At 39.0% G+C, this 20567-nt stretch overlaps 1 protein-coding gene across 10 annotated transcripts in view; it reads right to left on the reverse strand.

The window, feature by feature from the left end:
• Positions 1-20567, reverse strand: part of LOC129771390 (uncharacterized) — a 174903-nt gene that overhangs the window by 53698 nt on the left and 100638 nt on the right. For 9 of the 10 annotated variants that reach the window (XM_055774984.1, XM_055774988.1, XM_055774981.1 and 6 more), the window contains 2 exons: positions 15165-15376; positions 10584-10749 (listed from right to left, as the gene is read on the reverse strand). In XM_055774984.1, coding sequence (XP_055630959.1) covers positions 10584-10749; positions 15165-15376 — 378 coding nt within the window. Of the gene's footprint in view, positions 1-10583; positions 10750-10808; positions 11030-15164; positions 15377-20567 lie in introns of those variants that run through there. The other variant, XM_055774989.1, reaches the window with a different exon arrangement.

Below are 20567 nucleotides of genomic sequence, written 5' to 3' on the forward strand. Positions count from 1 at the left end.
GGCGCATATTTGACTTAAAACAGATGATTGTAACTAATTTTATGAACAAATGAAAATTCAAAAAAAAAAAAAAATACCGCAGGACTTTTTTGACAGCCTAATACGTGAAAGAAAGGATTGTCGAACGACTATATCTTCAATGTTATCTTGAATAACCGAGCCAAAGCATTATGTTCGTATCAGTTTTTGTAGTCCGTGTTATGAAAACATATTCTGGAGTGCAAAAATGCATGCGGGTGCAAAGAAAAACCCGGTTTGCATGAATCAATAACATCAACTCAAATTTTTCAGGCTCTAGAGACTTCAAACTTGACAGTTCACTCGCCTCTAGTATCTGTAATGTTTCACTTGTATTCAAGTTGTATTCTGCTGTTACTCTGGTTGCTCCTTTTGGTTGGTACAGTTTAAGGAGCACAAAACGGGCCAATCAAAACGTGGGATTTTTCGCGTTCAGATTATGCTTTATATTTAACAACTATTCAATTATTTATCTCAAGAAAAATAAAATTTTATTCATTGTTATTGATGCGAATAAGTATTTCCTATCAATTGATACAAACATCTTTGCAATCTATTAAGAAATGCTTGAGTTATAAGCATTCGAAATTTATCATTTCTGGGAACTTTTTTTTCCCAAATAATGGAGCTTTGATCACGAAGAACATTGAGAATTGAATCGCCCGACAAGGACCTCCGAACATGAGCTGGTCCTGGACCGGGTGTAAAGCGGCCCTTACACGATCATTCGTATTGACATTAGTTCAACAGAAATACTTATAAATGATCGTGTAATTCCACAAAGTTGGAATGACTGACAATAATGACGAAAATTCTAATTTCCGATATCGATTCGTCATTACTGAAAAAGGGATTGAAGAAATAATGAAAAAATAAGGTAGTTCACAAACAGTACGGTGTCGACATCTAGAAACGTTTTGAATGAGTGAAGCAAACATAAGCTATTAAGCTATTATAAACACATTCTCGAAAGAAGAATTACTAATGAAAATTATCTTTTCTGTATCAAATAAATATTCTAGTTTGAAAAGTTTTCAGCAAGCAATGAAAAGATTTTGAACGAACATTGTTTCCTATGGTGTTTAATTATAATTTCAAAACTTTGATTTGTTCTTATAATGTTTATATTTAAATATTTAGGATACAATGTTTTGAAAATTAACAAAACCATTAGCAATTATTTCCATTGATCTTTCAACGATTTAAAACTGCTTTTTTGCAGTAAAATTCGGAAGGTAATTGTATGGTTTAATTAATAGCGGCTTCAAATTCTGGACTGGTCAGCTTGTTTACCAGATCAAAACCATATCGAAATCTTCAAATGGCAAGTCTTATAAATGAAGATAGTTATTATATCCTACACTATATAGTTAAATTCCATCGACTTCTTACATATGTAAAGAAATTTTTAAAAAATAGATGGTTCTATAGTTATGAAAGGGAGTGTATAGCGAATTTCTAGACCGGTGCTTTGGGAAACTACAGTCGCGCGTCGGTCAAATGTGGTTAAGAAGGGAGGAGGAAAGTTGTAGTGAAATTGGAAACATGAGAATGATATACGCGAAACCTCGCGGTATCTAAGGATCTGGGCAGCACACGGCTAAGAAGGTGTTCAAAACTTCCGGCACAAGAAGCTGACCGTATTACATCGAAAGATAGCTGAGTTATTCAACGTCACTCACACAATCGTCCTGATCTCACCATCTGTGGCGCCATTTTCTTCTTCCCGAATGACAGCAACACATTTCACCCATCAAAGTATAGACCGATTCCATGCCTTCCGAGTGTAACATAGGCCTGTTACGCCCTAGCTGCCCGCATGGACTCCTCTAGTCCTCTCATGGTCGGCTCAATCACAGCCAGTAAGATTAACTCGGAAAGGGGGAACACACGTGGTTTATATTGTTCGACGGCTTTTATTCAATTAATCCTATCGTCCCTATTTCCCTAGCTCGTTTACACTTTACTCACAGGTGTTTGGTGTAGTGTGTCTGAGCCCGCCGTTGACTCCTCTGGTAGCTGCTGTGGTTCCTGTCCTGGACGTCGTTCTGGATTTGGGTCTGCCGCTTACCGGAATATCCGGTTCGGTTGACTTCAGGTTATGTGGATTCTGCTTTACGGGTTTATGGATTCTGCTTCACGAGTTTGTTGCGATTTCCATACCAAGATGTGTGTTCACTGGAGTATCCTACTCTGTTCTGTCCGGGTAGTATCCGGGTTCAATCCGGGAGCTTACCATTTGTAGCGCTATTCGATGTTCGCGCAACTTCCAATAGATGGACGTTCTGTCCTTATAAATCCGTATAACAAAAACTTCTACTTTACAAGTTGAGGTTGAATAGAAACTCTTTTTGTGAGCGCGTCTGGTCTTGTTCCGGTGGCTCAAGCAAGTGCCCGAGTCAATCATGGCGAAACTCCGAGGAACCCGCTGAGTCACATTCGGGTCGAGTCACCATGCATCTCGTACAGTCGTACCAACCGTTGCGATGAATATGTGTGTCGTATTGTGTTGTATGGGCTGTGTATAACACCTAAGTTTGTGTTGTATGTATCTCTACCTTATGCCGTCTTCCTAAGATCTAGATAACTTTTTTTTAAATTTATTTATTATTTTTATTCATTATATTCATGTTTTCTTTATCAATCGTATATATTTGTATATGTGTTCTGTCTAGCTATGAGTGTGTTCCACCGTTTTTTGATGAAAAATTAAATTTATTTATAACCGTGGGAGGAGACGAAGCCTCAAACAACCCGAGCAAACAGGTGACCTGTCACACGAGTCTGTTAAAAATACTAAGCAGCGTTATAACTACCAAAATTTATACTAACTGAAACCAATACATCCTCCTAGAAGAGCATGAAGGATGCAAGAAAAATATGCATGGCTGCAAAGACCAGGCCATCATCAATGCAGCCAATCAGTGCAAGATCCACGCTAATTTACGCCAGGTTCTGAGTGTAGCTATCCGGGTTGTCGAATATATGAGCAGGAACATGGGCATGGTGTTCGGTCCAGACAAGTGCCCTTGTGTTCATCTACTAAAAGAACAACTTACGGAATCCGGAGGTGTACGCGGTGTACGAGGACGATTTCCGTGGTTCGTGGCGAATCTTATAAATATCTTGGATTCCTACATACAGCTCACTCCGACATCAAGTTGGAGCAGAGAGACAAGTTCGAGTGAATTGTGTTATGAAGACTTTCCTGAACACTGGTATGCGCGTGGTGAACTCTCTTCGGTAGTTGAAGCCGGCATGAAAGCCATACAGGACAGGATGGTGTCGATAAGAAACTACAGGCGTTACGCCTGACATCAAGACGTTGACAACATTTGTCGGATGTGTCATCAGCCCGAAGAAAACATAGAGCATTTTATGGCAGGCTGTCCCGTTTTGGCTAACGCAGCCAATACCGATGCATACGTTGAGACGGCAAAAGTTCCACAGGGAACGTGAACGTCATTCAAGAAGAAGAAGAAGCCAACACCGATATTCACAACATCGTGGTGCTCATTGTCCATCGACAATAGGAAGATAAAATATCAAACTTCCGGTTCCTCCCTGTGCCTATCCTGGAAAACGACCATTTCAATCTGTACTGGTATCGCACTATTTTGACCGACCTCTCCATCCACCAAAACCGTCCAGATACATTTGTTTACGATAACTTTACGGTTACCATCATCGATGTCGCTTTTCCGCTGAGCCGATATCTAAGGGAGACCCACGATAAATTGTGGGGGCTAGAGGGGATCCCAAAAATTGTTCTTTGTTCTTTTTGCTTGCACGATATCTCAAGAGCTGAAGAGCAAACGTGGAATTCAAAGTAGAGAAATTATTTTACAGGAACACACACCTATGGATTCAACACATCAGACACTCAGATCATGTATAGTAAAACCTGTTTTTGTGCGGTTTTTTTTGAGTGGTTTTTTTTTGTGCGAATTTTTTTGTGCGATTTTTTTTGTGAAATTTTTTTGTGCGGTTTTTTTTTTGGTGCGGTATATGAAAAGAAGCATATTTGACGAAGTTATCGTCCATTTAGCTTTTTTCGACGGTCTATATGCATTTCAGTGGCAAAAAAAGCATATTTGCGTCTCAATTATCCACTTCTGAAATCATTCCCCTCCTCCCATTAAGTTTTTAAGCTTTAAGTTTTTCTAAGTTTTTGCATGACATGATATCTAAAGGCGCGTCCACATTATAACGAATGATGCCGATCGGCCTGTACCAGGCGGCATATTCGGTTCGTTATGTAATGTGGACGCCCCATCGGTTGCACGAAGCCGAAGCCCCATCGGATGCACGAAGCCGTCACGAACACACGAAGCACAATGTCGTCAACACTAATTTACTTCGTTATGTTATGGTTCGACAAGCCCGGGCGGTACGTCCACATTTTGTCGACTTTACCGGGCGGCCAAGGCCGATTGGCGTAACGTGGACTCGTCTTAACAGCATCACGTTTCGGCATGCAACTAAAAGCACAAAACAGCCACGCGCAACCGAAGAGGCAAACTGTTCCATCGCAAAGCAGAGAAACAAAAGGAAATTGAAAGGTGAACGGCGTGGATTTGAGTCATTTTATTGGTGGATACTTTTTTTTTATGCGGTCCCTATCTACCGCAAAAAAAAACACGGTTTTTTAAAGCTCCTGGTGAAGTTTTGCACGATTTTTTTATGCGATTTTTTTTATGCGGTCCCTACCCCCGCACAAAAAAAAGGTTTGCCTGTAGTTGATAATACTCTGTCTAATACGCATCCTCAGTTGAATTTTGAAGTTCTTCAAGTTACGTTGAGTTCGAAAACAGAGTGGCAGTGTGTTGTAGTGTTGTTATATAAACTATATGAATGGATGGATGAATTTGATCTGCCAATCCGTAGAGTTATGCTCTTGAATATTATCTATGAAATACTCTCCCAAGCTATATTCTGTCGTCTATCCTCATTAACAGCGGAGACTCAAGGAAACCCGCCTCATGGATCAAATTATTTCAATCCGACAAATTTTGTCATGGAGGTTCTTCCCATTGTTTGTCAATAGATGGCTGCAACAGTAAGTGCTGGCCGATTTAGACACATCCAAAACGTCATGAATCAAGTATGGACATATGATAAACAAATTGCTTTGGCATTTTGTTCTGCCGGCATATATTTGGTTGTGTGAAAATGTATGATATCAGGGAGATGCAACTCTATTCTTTAGTCCGTAAAAATACCATTGCTAACTGGCAACGCAAGTGGAATGTAGATGAACTGGGCCGGTGGTTTCACTCGATTATCCCTAAAGTTAGCCTCAAACCGTGGTTCAAAAGTCTGGACTTGAGTCGGGACTTTATTCGTACTTTCTCCCGACTCATGTCCAAGCACTGTTCGTTAGATGCACTACTCTTCCGCTTTAATCTTGCCAGCAGCAATCTCTGCGTTTGTGGCAAAGGTTATCACGACATTGAACACGATGTTTGGTCGTGCGACTTGTATCTTGTCACCAGATCGAATTTAGGAAACTCCCTCCGGCCCGAGGAAGACAACCCAATGTGCCGGTAATAGATTTGTTGGCTCGGCTAGACCTTGATTACATGTCCCAAATATATGTTTTCTTTAAGGTGAAGGTGGAAGCTAGCCACAAATGGCTGCCACAATGGCGCTCATTTCTTTCATCTCCCTCCCTCACCCCTCGCCCGAAAATCAATAATTTTGCGAAACAGTGTGAAGAAAATGATCGTTTTCGCACACTTCCCATGAAGTAATATCAACCAAACTCTAATCGATTACTCACAAGATATTAAATTACCCAATTTTTACACGTGGGTTTACCTATACTACTACAATGGCTAGCTTCCACCTTCACCTTAAAGCTATCGATCATCGTGTGTGATTGTCCTTATACCCTTATTCCCTCCTTTTCTTCCTTCGCGAGCAATCGGTTCTCTTCTTACTAACAATAGAATAAGTTGAAATGTAAATACATAGTAGTTATAAGATAGGTTTAAGAATTGAGTGTGATGAGTGTGAGTGAGAGTGTGAGTGTGAACATTGTCAACATATCCTTATATCCCATCCTAAAGGGTGTGTCACATCAAATTGCATCACGGAAAAAACGCTGTAGAAGTTTAATTTTTAGGAATTATATCTTCAGCTTTCGCTTATAATCAGATAAGAGTGTATAGATCACGTTGGCCATGCTTCACTGTCAATTTTTCGTAAATTTGGAAAAATGTCGTCGAACGAAAAAGAGCGTCGTGAACTAATCGTGCGCACTTATTTCGAGAATCCGGAGTTGTCACATCGGGACATCGGTAAGATGCTGGGAATCGTCCAATCCACGGTCAGCAGAGTACTAAAACGATACTTCGAGAACCTAACCATCGACCGGAAGGTGAAGAACGGCAAAAATGGTTGCTCCGTCAGTGAAAAAGATCACAAGCGCGTAGTTAAGCAGTTTAGACGTGATCCGAGAAGTTCGGTCCGGGATGTCGCCAATAAGCTGAATTTGTCAAGTTCATTCGTCCAGTGGATCAAGCAGCGGGAGGGCCTGCGTACATACAAGGTTCAGAAGGCTCCTAACCGCGACGAAAGGCAAAACATGGTGGGGAAGACGCGAGCCCGGAAGCTATACACCGAAATGCTGACGAAGCCGCATTGCCTGGTAATGGACGACGAAACCTACGTCAAAGCGGACTTTCGTCAGCTGCCGGGCCTGTTGTTCTTCTCCGCAGAGGACAAATTCAGCGTTCCGGAGGAGATTCGCAAGCAGAAACTATCCAAGTTTGCCAAAAAGTACATGGTGTGGCAAGCGATCTGCTCTTGTGGAAAGCGGAGCGCCCCCTTCGTGATGATTGGCACGGTAAACGGGCAGGTTTACCTTAAGGAGTGCCTACAGCAGCGCTTACTACCACTATTGAAGCAGTACGAGGGCCCGACCATCTTCTGGCCGGATCTCGCTTCGTGCCACTATTCAAAGGACGTGTTGGAGTGGTACAAAGCCAATAGGGTCACCTTCATGCCAAAGGAAATGAACCCGTCCAACGCGCCGGAGCTTCGCCCAATAGAGAAATATTGTGCGATTATGAAGCAGGCCCTCCGGAAGAACCCAAAAGTTGTCAAATCGGAGGCGGACTTCAAGAGAAAATGGATTTCTGTTCAAAAAAAACTACAACCTGACGTTGTACAGAACCTTATGGACGGGGTAAAGAGGATGGTGCGAGCATACGGGCTTGGGCTCGAAGTATGAATAAAAAGAAAAAGCCAAAAGTTTTTATTTTACTGTCTAAAATTTTCAAAAGGATCGGTCTACTGGGCGAATTTCTACAGCGTTTTTTCCGTGATGCAATTTGATGTGACACACCCTTTATTCCTGTGGAAAATATGTCACCCTTCTAAACTCGAGTCTACCGCGAATAATCGGTTTTCTACCTTATTAATAATTGTTCATAGATATATAGATATAGTTAATATGTTTAGTTAAGAATTCGGCTTTAAACTTATGTAACTGAGCCTGTAAAAATAAACGAATTAATAAAAAAAACCGTCCATTTCAAGGAAAACCAAAATTCTCGGTGAGGTTAAATTACTCGATGAGGATCCGTGCTGAACGCAAGAAAACGAAGATTCTTCAGCATTACGAATTACTCTTCAATTCATTTCCGAGCGATTGTATGCGTTGGGAATGATTCAACAGCAAGGAACTTGGGTTCCTTGTGCTTGGAAGCCAAGGGACGTTGAACGTAGTTTTTTCGTCTACGAAAAATTGATCCAGCGGCAAAAAGTACAGATACTCTTCATCGCATCGTGAGTGGTGATGGAGAATTCAATACAGCACCCTAAGAGATAGTAGTTTCAATCTCATTTAAACAGCATCTGTTCACAATTCAAGCTTAATTATCCCAAATGCAAGATCTTAAAGGATCAATGTTTAAGGTACACCGGAACAAGTTGAAAAGGTTTTTTTTCCAAATTCAACTTGGAAGACATCTTAAAAATCACTAAATCACTAAATTGAATTGAAATTTGTTTGCAGCACATATAATGTATGACAGATGACTTTCGATAAAAATTGAGATTCTCATTAGATGTTCCGAAAAATATCTATTTTCAAAATTTTAAATATTCATATACATTGGTTAAACTTGCCCCGTAGGGCGGAGAAAATGTAATGAAAACATAAAAATGTCTGAATAGAGCTACTCAAAATGGTTACTAATGAACTTTATGGGATCATTCAGATATTCAAATAGTACGTAGCGCACTCAGGAAGGGAGGAGCGAATGCATTGTCGAATATAGCTCAAAAATAAATCCGAATAAGTGTAAATAGTTTTACGCAATTGAACATTTGTTATGTGCTATTTAGAGAAGGGGAAGTAGAAAATAGTAGCAAATATGCGTTACGTAATATTAGAATGCCCCTAGTTGAACGAAATAAAAATGTTTCTTATTTTTTGAATTTATCATTAGGCGTCGTGCACAAATTACGTAACGCTAAAAATCCGGATTTTGGACCCCCTCCCCCCCTACGTAACGCAATTTCCTATCTCTAATACACAGAAAGTAACGCTACCTCGACCCCCCTCACCCCCTTTATCGCGTTACGTAATTTGTGCACGACGCCTTATTCATTCATACACAAATCACCGATAAATAGCGTCCGACACCAGTTCATACAGTAAAACCTGCCAAAATGTGTAAAAAATAGTCGATTCTCACTGCTGTTTCAACTTACTCTAGGATTGAAAGAACATGAAGTAACTTGCGAGCAATTCTGATGTTTTTTTTTCAAAAAAAATCAGCATTTTCGGACCGATTGGGTCAGGGCGCAACATTTTTTTGTTTTGATTTCACGAAACAAGGAAAAAGTAAACAAAGACACGAATTGCGTTAAGGCATTCCAATATTCTGGTTTTGACTGCCATTAGGCGGGATAAAAGGTACTCTTTACTGAAAAATATATCACGTCAATTTGTCATTCCTAGTAAAAGTTATGACTTTCGCATCGGCTCACTCTTTTACATTACCATGTTCCAACTTGTCCTGGTGTACTTCAATCTTGTGGCAAGGGATTCAAAAGGAGAAAATTCAAAAGAAACTGAATTTCAGAAACATGGCTTTCTTTTCCTTTTTGTATAAACTATTTAGTCTTCGCATTAGGGCTATACGAAATGCGTATGGAAATAATGTTTTCATGTAATAATTTAAACTGAAATATCAAATTGAAACATTTCAGCATCTGCTCTCATTGGAGTGATTTGGCCATTTCATATTTTCATAATTATTTACAAAACTACGTGTATTTTTTATGAAGGAATTAGCTATTCTGGGCCGAACTAGCTGCAAGACTGGTCATGTTTTCACAATTCCGAAACTTAATCAATGAACAGAAAATGCTTTTCATATTATGATTAGCGTACAAATTCTATAAATCCTTTTAAAAAGATTTTGTTTTGCTAATTGAACCGAATACTTAACCCTCTGTAGCCCAAGACTGCCTTTAGACGGGCTTCGCGGATTCTCTTTTCAAATTATTCAGACATTATTTTCAATGTTCACTTTCACTAGAACGTCTTTAGAATATTTTCATCTATCACACATACACATTGTTTTTATGCTGGCAGCTTTCTGCTAGGTGTATTTTATGTTGAAAGTCGAAAATTCTAGATAAAAGTGGAGTAGGTTTTTTAGACAAATAAAAAACTCGGGCGGTAGAGGGTTAAGATCCATAAAAGTGTGTAGCTGATCTTTTGAGGGCCCTCTTCAAGAAAGATTATTGTTTATAACTTTGAATGTGGTCTGCGGTCTACCAATGGTCTACCAATTTGATTGGTCAACACTCGTGTCACAATCAAGGAGAATTTTTTCTAATGGCAAATGATTCGAAGAATAAACGGAAGTAGGACGAGAAATGCATTCTTTACGAGAGCTTCAAGCGCAGAAAATCGTGGAGAACTCCGCTTCATAATTCCACATAGACGACCGATCCAAATATTCAAGGTTTTGAGATTAAAACCAAGAGAAACAATCATGGGAGCATCATTTTTATTTGATTCCAGTATGCGCTCATTTCTTTAGCGATTGCAAGATATATCACACACAAGCAATCCAAAACAATATCTATTAACGCCTTCAACCCAGTAAATAAGTTAAGGCCCACACCAGCATCACACGAGATAATCCAAAATTCCCCTCTCAAGATTACCTTCAATCCAAATGGATTTAAAACACGGAAGAAAGTATTTTACATGCGTTCGGTGGAATCGGTAAAGTCTGTGTCGGTTATCTACAAAAAAGCGTTAGTGGGAATTTGGAGGAATAAATGGTAATTTAAAAAATAAATGCAGAATTTTCCAAAACGGTTGAATGATCTATAAATAAATGTAATGTGAGAAAATAAACAAACCAAAAACATATTAACAGATTTGTGTTGGACAGAAAAACTACGTTTTACTACACAACGGGAAATTAAACAACACAAGACAACAAATATCGCCCAGAGGTCTATCGTCTCGCTACATTCTACGATGGTATGCCCGCAAATGCTGGCAAACAAATATATCTCGAATCACTTACCTGATACCGTGTTGTGATTGATGTCGGAGGTGGTTTCGGTGGCCAGCGCTGAACCCGCCGAAGTCGCACCAGTCGTCGGAGGGCCAGTCTTTTCCGCTCCCGCTAGCTGATGTTGTTGCTCTTCCACGTGCTCAAAATTTTTCGGATTGCGATAGTTTTCCACCACCTAGGAGGAGGAAATGTTCACAAATGAAATACGGCTGAACTGTAAACGGCACAACACACCGTGGAACGTAGGTTCGAACGAATCAAAGTCACTGCGTGGTGTTTCCGCCGCAACGGAATCACCTATCAGAAATTAATTAAAGGTCTACAATTGAATCCATATGTTGTACACTGTTATCACAAAACAACATCTCTTTTGATAAAAAGTTCAGGTTAGTTCCCAAAGGGTGCGCGAAATTGGAGTCCCGAAAATCGGTCAGTTTGATCGCGACACAGAACTTGTACTGGCACCGAAGAATCTTATGCTGTCCGATGTTCACAGTATGGAACACTCGGAAAGGTGCGGATTGAGAATTGGAACAGGTGAATGAGTCGTTTTGCAAACTGTGGTATGTTGGGAGGAAGCCTTAGAAATTGAACTTTCCATGTTTCGTTTGCCCATAAACATTTGTCGAGGGTCGCGAAGCAGTCGGTCAGCAATTATATTGAACACTTCGAACTGTGTTGTTTTTGACGTTCGTGTCTATATGCATGTTGTCTATGAATCAAATTGAAACTGTTATTTACGACATTTTTTATATATGATTAAAGAGAAATTTAGATTTTGATTTTTTTTTTTGAAACAACAAACCCTCTACGCATATGGTCCAATCTCAGAATCATTCTAAGTAGCGAACTTTTTTAGTTTGTTTAGTTTATTTTATAGTTAGACCCGGTTTAAGGCAAAAGAGAGATTTGACCTTATGTGTAGAAGGATATGGTCAAATGTCAACTATGGAAAAAACAAACAATAATCCTCTATTATCTTCTGAAAAAATCCGGCCACCTACACGTTGTATATTATATATAAGGTATTTTTGCGCGCTATAATATAGTCCTTGACAGTGTTTTGTTCGGTTAAGTCGTTCGTGAGTTATAGTGTCGCAAATATGGAGCAAAATAAAGAGAAAATCCGACATATTTTACAGTACTACTATGACAAAGGCAAAAATGCATCTCAAGCTGCCAATAAAATTTGTGCAGTTTATGGACCCGATACAGTTTCCATTTCCACCGCACAACGATGGTTTCAACGTTTTCGTTCTGGTGTAGAGGTCGTCGAAGATGCGCCACGCTCCGAAAGGCCTGTCGTCGAAAATTGCGACAAAATCGCTGAATTAGCCGAGAAAGACCGGCATAGTAGCAGTCGTAGCATCGGCCAAGAGCTGGGGATAAGTCATCAAACCGTTATTGTTTGTGGCCCGTTTGAAGAAGCTTGGATTCACAAAGAAGCTCGATGTATGGGTGCCACACACGTTGACGCAAAAAAAGATCTTTGACCGTATCGACGCATGTGAATGAGGGCCAAGCCCTCATTAACGGCCAGGAAGGTTCTGCTGTGTGTTTGGTGGGATTGTCAAGGAATAATCTATTATGAGCTACTTCCCTATGGCCAAACGCTCAATTCGGACCTGTACTGCCAACAACTGGACCGCTTGAAGGTAGCACTCATAAAGAAGAGGCCATCTTTGATAAACAGAGGCCGCATTGTCTTCCATCAGGACAACGCCAGGCCACACACTTCTTTGGTGACGCGCCAGAAGCTCCGGGAGCTCGGATGGGAGGTTCTTTTGCATCCGCCGTATAGTCCGGACCTTGCACCAAGTGACTACCACCTGTTTTTGTCCAGGGCGAACGAGCTAGGTAGTCAGAAGTTAGCCACAAAAGAGGCCTGTGAAAATTGGCTATCCGAGTTTTTTGCCAATAAGGAAGCGAGCTTCTATAACAGGGGTATTATGAAGTTGGCATCTCGTTGGGCCAACTTCATAATACCCTATAATAAGATCCATCGCACAAAACGGCGCATATTTGACTTAAAACAGATGATTGTAATTAATTTTATGAACAAATGAAAATTAAAAAAAAATACCGCAGGACTTTTTTGACAGCCTAATATGTCGATCATCTGAATCGGTCCAGTAGTTCAAAAGTAATGAATTTTGAATGATTTCAATGAAAAAAAATATTTTTCGGTGCCACCCTAAAATGGAAGAGGGTGTCCTAATGAAAAAAAATAAAAAATACGGTTTAATATTTTTCGATAAGGAGCAAAACTACAACTTTTCACGGAAATCTGAGAACCAGAACTGATATTTACAGAATTTTACTCACTTTACCAATGTTTTTAAATTGCTAAGTAATTTGTATGAATAGAAAAAAAATGGCTACATGGGTCTAAGGGATCGCTTCATTCTGGAAAAGGGGTATATGCCCCAAACTAGTTTGAGAATGCTTGGGCAATGAGAGCACAAATCTCGTGTATTGTTCTCGCGAATACAAAAATGAATCATGATTCACCATATTCAACTGCTTCGTGAAACCACACCTTCTCGGGGTCACCAAAAAGTTCGACTGAAGAGATGTTTTGACAATTTCGATGCATTCGAAAAAAATATCAGCGTAACCAGCGAATTACATTGTGTTTTTTTAATGGAATAGAGCTTCTGTGAATTTAGGAGCGTGTTCGGATTTCTTGGTGTAATGATGATGGTGTTTTGAATTATAGAGGTTTTCCTCAGACTATCAGAATTTCTTTGAAAAATCGTGTGTAGCCTAAAAAAATTACAATTTGGAAAACTAAACTAAATACTCGGCCTTAAGAAAGGACATTCGCCTTGCTACCGCTGCTCAACTGGTCAATACTTTTTTTTTAATATGAGCATTGTTTCCGGGTCAAAGTGGTTTCAAAGTGCTGCACATTTCAAGTCGCATATAAAGAAGGTATTTTCAGTGGTGAGCAGGGCCCGAAATCTTCGAAGGTGAAAAATGAGGACCGACTCTACTCTCAGCAGCTTTGCTTCGACTAGAACTGCTTCGGCAGTTGCCGTCAACAAAAAGTGACTTGACTAGAAAATGAATTGACTATCGTTGACTAGCGAGGATGACTGGTGAACTAGTCCAGTCAGTGTTTATTTTAACTGACTCGACTAATGAATACAAATCTGCCTCTTCATTCAACTGACTTCAATCCACACTTTCATTTCCCCTGACACTAATTCATACACGTGTACACAATCTTATTTTTACCATATAAAGAGGAACGAAAACATGATTTCTGATGCAGAAAAGATGTTACCCCATCGATGGCCGGGTTATTGTCTACCCATCTTGAACTCAAACCAACGAACTTAGACATTTATCAAGTATGCTAGAAAGGTCCACGCGTTAGTATTAGTTAGTATTAGGCGTGCAACATAGCGCACACACACTGCACGTTTTTTTACGTGTAAGTATCTTTCGTGTACGATACAAAAAAATCTAGCTCACCTGTAGCGTATGTCAAACCACGATGAACTCAAACATCGATGCATGCACATGTACATGGGAGAGAGAAAGAGAGGAACGAATTCATTTTGGGGGAAGTCACTTCAAAATGCGATGAGGACAATTTGACTGGGAAGAACGAAATGATATAGCCGACTCGGTAGAGGGAGATAGTGACTAAACGCCCGACTGACTGTTCAGTCGTTTTGGCGGAAAAACTGCGTGAAGAATCCAAAAGTCATTACTAACTGACTATGGATATAGTCAGTCAGTTAGTCAGCTGACTATCCTCAGTTGACTATTACTGTGCAGAGCCCTGGTGGTGAGAGCTGCGTTCTTCAGTGGAAAACTGAATGTGAAAATTTGTTTCGCAACGGTTGCTTTCGACGCCGATTCGATTCGAATTATCTTTTGTCGTATTCTTCGGACGTTGTTTTTGGGAGCGTTGAAAATGTTATTTTGCTAGGAGATACTGAAAACTACTTGGATATTCAGTATGTTTCAGTTTCAGTGTCGCTCTAGACAACGAGCAATCAACAGTACATGTTCATTCAGAGAGTTTGTTTGGAAATCTGCGCAAACTGACGTTTCATTGCTTCGCGAAACGCTCACTCAGTAAAAGAATTCATTCATCAGTCTTTGTTTGTACTAACGCGATTCATTCTTGAATTTTTTGCTTGGCTCGAAGACAACCCCCTTTATGTTTTTTTGCGGCCCGCGACACTATGATTGACACGTTTTTGTGGCCCCTCTGAAAAAAAAGGTTGAGTACCGCTTCCCTGGAACAATACTTTGAATAAAATCTATTGTACCAGTTTCTCTAAAAAACTTCTAATCAAAAACAAAAAACCAAAAATCAAATAATTAAAACATTAACTTTTTTAGGAAATTTTAAAACAAACGTGCTAAATCTGAACTCTTAAAATTGAGCCTATATTTTTATCAGTCACTGTATGTAAATTAGCATGATTCGAAAATATTCTGATGATTAGATCTAATTTCATTTTATTCGCTACGTCTCGAACAGAACCATTTTGAACTAGTGCAATCGCAGTGTATGACTTCAATTTGTTCGAACAGGGCACCAACAGCAAGTAACAACGCGTAACTCACCTTATTGAGCACGGCGGTGGCCAACAGCTGCTCATACTTCTTGGGATTGAAGTACGGCAGATACTCTTCCGGCCGTTGCGGTAGGCCATTTTGATTCAGCAGCTCGGGCAACCTGGCAACCTCGTCCAGGATGCGCTGGAGCAGTTTACGCAGCTCGAAGTGCTGCTCGCTGGGGCTGTCTGGCGTTTTTTGACCCTCGCGGAGTGGCAGATCTGGAAAGAAAAAAAAATTAGTTTTACATTGTCATTGGAAGCAAATAAAGCCAAGCTTTTGTGGTGGCAGAGAAGAGATGCTTTAAGTGCACAATTTACAAGCTTGTGAAGACGTTTGACGTTTTTTTTGTGGCGTTTGTCGCCGCATGTAGCGCAGAGTGGTATTGACCTCTACATCTCATGGGGGTGACTTTGAAATCTTCACAGGCTTATTGCGCTTACGATGACATGCAGTATGTGATTTTGGTGTAAGTGTAACAAAAAGTATGTACGTGATGAAAGATGTGCTAGAATTGAAAGTAGATGTGAGCGGGAGGAATAATGATTCAGAAAATTGCAAAGGTTCAGTCTAAAAAAGCGTCTTAATTACATGCACCATAAAAACGAATAAATAAAAAACATCGGACCTCCAAAATTGGACCAGCTCCTTTCCCAATGCAATAGCATGAAGCGCAATGGAACTGGTTCACGCAAGCGTTAAAAGTCTCTTCAATTTAACACCAGCAATTGTTACAATTGGTTATCGAAGGTGTAAAATACGAATTAAATATGCATAATAAACTCTCTCGTGCTCGATTGTTGCACGCTGACAGCGATGGAAGATAGAGCAGATTTTTGCAGAAAAAAGAACAGCTTTTGGGTCAGCACATCACGCGGGGAGGGAGCCTCTAAACGTAAACGTGAGCCTCTTTAGGCATTCAAATCAGCGCCGACGGTTATTCCGTTTACTGCGACCTTGACCATGTTTGCTGGTTGTTTTTATCTGTGCGTTGTTTTGGCGACTATCTGACTTTAGAAGAGCGTTTTTGGTTTTCGTATTCCTTCAGATAATTAAAAGGTTTAAAAATGATCAATAAATTGCGATGTATTGTGTCATACCACAGCTGGTTACATTGAGGAAGGGAAAAAACGTAAGACAACATAAAATGTGGAGAACCTCGCCGTTTCATACATCTTGCTTACAAGGTTGGCAACATACTAGTGGAACCAACTGGTTACCAGTGGATAAATGGAAACAATATCACGCAAGGATTGAGCTTATATCATATCTCTCAATATTATGGAAACAATACTAAAGAACTTTGAACAATTTTCTCTGAGAGAGTCCATATACAATAGAAAGTGAAACACTGGCGCTATATATTTCCACTCCGCCATAGTCAAGTTTTCCCTTTCATTTTCTTTGGAGCCCAAACGAATTGAGGCAATTGAAAAAAAAAAACAGATACAAATGAATGGCGCCAAACGTAAACATTATGAACAGCTTGCTTAACGATGGCATAACAACGGAGCGGTGCGGTACTAATTCAGTAATAATTCATGTTAAACAAATTGGCGCTTATTTCGTCGCCACTGCACTGTTTCCTTCTTGTTCGCCAGCCCCGTCAGCTGGATATCGCGGGCTTGTTTCGCGCCGCGAACTTCTAGAGCCGCGTGTTCGAGACCTTCAAACTGGTTTCACAGGAAACTCATCTGTGATTCAACGTGAACCTGAAAATGCAATTATTCAATTTGCTGCGGGAAAACTTGTCCCGAGCTGGGTTATCTTCCAGAGATTGAAGATTGTGTGATTTTTTTGCGACTGATGATTACAGAAGATTATCTCACGGAGAAAATTGTCTGTTATGTTGTAATTTTCCGGTTATATTACTGTTATCCGGAAAGATTTGCTATTATCAGTACTTCGTCGATAAAGCATAGAGCTACATAGTCGTACATAGAACGAATTAAATGCTAAAATATTGTGGTTTTATTTGTTTTCCTTTATTCATTCAATTTTTATTTCATCTTCATGCTGTTGATTCCGTAATTTATAATTAATCTAGTTACTTTATCTGAAAGGTATCCTCTCAAGACATATTATTTCATTAACCTCCAATGTTTACACTCAAATTGGCTTTCCAATCTTTGACATATCGTTAACAATGGTTTGCCAAAAGTTTCTTGCTATTGTCTAGTCACACCATCAACAACAATAATTGCAGTCAAGTTGTATTGTCATGAGATGGCAAAGGTGGCAAACAGATGTGGTTCGCCTTAGTTTTCAGTAGAATGAATATAGGAAACGATTGTGAGAAAAATAAAGTCACTGTTGATGTTATTCGAGTTGTTCCTAGAGGTGAAATATCACTTCTTTTCAATCAGATGTTATGTTCCCATGGTTTTGACGTGTGCTCGAATTCAATGAACAACAAACAATATCTTTTCAAATGAGACAAAATTCAGCAAACTTTTCCCCAGATAAGCCTTTGCATATCCTTTGTCAAACAATGTTACTGAATTGTGGAGTTATGGGTTAATAATACGTCGTGTCCAAAATATGTCGAACCTTCCTTTACATGTAACGAAGTCGTTTTCTTTTCAAGTTGCTCGAAAATATTTTCTCTAGACACTTTATATTTCTATGCTACTTTAATTCAATATGATATTATGGTTTAACACTCCTGAATAGTATCAGTTTTTCATTATTTCAGCGAGCTTCCATAAAGTTGCAATGATTGTAACCGAAAAATTTGCATTTCTATTGCGAAGTACTGTCAATGTGACTGAGGCTGAATTCAAAACGATATGCTCCAGTTCTTAGTTCCACGGAAATGTGCATACTAGCTGAAGGAAGTAGAAAGCTACACGACATGAAATAGACTAGAATGAAGCTGATTCAAAATTGCGACCGTTTCAATTGGAAACATCACAGAGTTTCATAGACCTTGCCACTTGGTTGTGGATTGTTCTTTTCTTGCTCGCAGTTCTAGTTACATATATTTGTTTTCATTTCAGTTTTGAATGATAGTTCTTACTAAGCTAATCTATTTCACGAACCTAATGGTTAGTTCGTCATTTTCATCAACTGTTTCTTCAGCGTGCCTTTTCATTGTTTTATCATTTTCTTGTATGTAAATTTATTCCAATTAATTCCCCGAAAAATTGGTTCTATTTCCTATATTTCTTCTATGATTTAGACTGTGACCGTGTAATTTGTATATTTGTTCGCTTCTTTGTCTTAATTTCACTCCTCTTCCAGGTTCCTCTCTGTTACTTATTTTTCTGAGTTCTTCATTCTCTTTTTTTTTTCAAATTTTATACTTTGTCACTTTTTGTACAGTATTGCTATATTCACTTCCTACTTGTCAACATTAACGAATCCCCCATCAAATAATGTCTTCCAGAATTTTTGATGGTAGGTGTATTTATGTTCTACGTGAGATTTGAGTAATTTTCTTGTTTTCTGTGGGTTTCCTTTACAGCTTTTTTTTCTACAAGAACTACACGATTGATGTCGCTATAATGAAAAATTGCTTCTTTGTTGTTTTGATCTGGTTTAAGTTTATATTGTGATTTGAATCGTACTGTAGAGGTCGAATTTATTGAAAACAATTTTCTTTTCGACTATCCGAGTTATTTTCTACAGGAAATGTTACAGGACCGAACTACAATTCGGAACCAGTCGGAACACCAAAAGGGCAAGAACAATGCAATATTATTAACAATGCAAACAATGAACAGAACAAAATTTATGTTCGGAGGCTATTTTCTAATATTTGTAAATTTGAATTTGTCAGAAAAACTACCTTTTCAAAAAAGGTCTACCTTTTATTCATCGGAAACAGGCTTAATCTCACAAAATTCCTAGCTGTTTAAAGACAAACGGGTTGTATGTGAGCATGAGTCGTCGAGGGTTAGCTGTCTGCAAACTGAAATTCACATAGTATTGTAGAATTTGATTATTTTGACTGGTTATTTTATTTATTTTAAGTCTATTAATTTACTCGTTTTATTCTTCTGTAGCTCTGCAGCTTTTTTGGAATATAGTTTCTGTGTTCGATTTGAATAAAATATGCGAATTGATCGAATACTGGGAGATGTATATTTACTTTAAATACTTTCGACAACTTATGGAACCTAATGTTATGAGAAATGATGTGATGAGCGTAGTTTAAATCGCATCTGTATAAAAGTACTGTAAGTGAGCTTGATATCCGCTGATGATAAACTATAGTGATAAGCATACGGTACAGATTACAGATTTTTGTACAAGTGTACAGATATGTATAGATTTTATGGAGTAGGGGAACTCGGGGCAAGAGTGCCACCTTAAGCTAATACGCGTTTTTGAATGCTCTTTTGTTATATTTTTTTCCATTTTTTTTTTTGCTGGTTTGTTCCTATTTAGGTGTAGCTATGCACCAAATTGTTCAAAAGTTATGTTTACTATGAAAATGTTTCATTTACAAAAATGATGTTTTTGGCTTGTATTTTTTCAGTACGGGGCAAAGGTACTACCTCGTCGGGGTAAGAGTGCCAATCTTAGAAAAATATATTTTTGATGAAAAAAGCACTGTGAAATTTACGGTGGTTCCAAAGAACGCAAACTCAAGTTCTGGTGGCGTTCACGAAAACCGGCAAGCCATTCTTCTCCGGCCAATTTGGATGTTTTGTTGAAAGAGTGATCTAAATTATTTCACTCTGCGATTTTATACCCTAGGTTCGGGATGTCGTGTGTTGTCAGCCCATAAAATAACTTCTGCATATTAAGGATGTGACTCACGAGAAAACACAGTTTTTAAACGGCCTAACTTCTGCACATATTTGGCTAATGTTCTTCTGAGCAAAGTATATTCCTCCGCAGCTCGTCACCATGATTTACAGAATGTACGGCAACAACCATAGTTTCCATCTGCCTCTGGTTTCGGAACGAAATCCGTTCATATTTACAAACCATGACCACAACAAACACAACCACGATTACACTATTTGCGTTTGACAGATCGAATTCGAGGTTACGACTATGGCATTTTTACCCCGGTAATAATGGCTGCTTTTGCCCCGGAAGTTGAGAGATAACAAATTTATTTTTTATTGAAATAAATGCGTACGATTTAAATTAGTTCATACAGTAAGTAAAAAGAAAAATGATTATTCTATTTGTATTTATGGGTGGAGTCATGCAAACATATAGAAACTGACGGTATTTCGTTAATTTACGCCTGTGCGTTCTTATATAGATTGCAGTTGTAAGAAGCTCAGTTAGTATTTATCTATTTTCCAATAAAAAAATATTTAAGGTTCTGGCTGATAATATGTGAGATATATGCAGTATCTGTATAAAACAAAGTTCTGTAGTTAAATAATTGTAAAAGATGGAAATAGGCAAAATAATCAGATGGGCACTCTTGCCCCGGGTTCCCCTAAT

Source organism: Toxorhynchites rutilus, chromosome 2, assembly GCF_029784135.1.
Source record: "Toxorhynchites rutilus septentrionalis strain SRP chromosome 2, ASM2978413v1, whole genome shotgun sequence".
Lineage (NCBI taxonomy): Eukaryota > Metazoa > Arthropoda > Insecta > Diptera > Culicidae > Toxorhynchites > Toxorhynchites rutilus.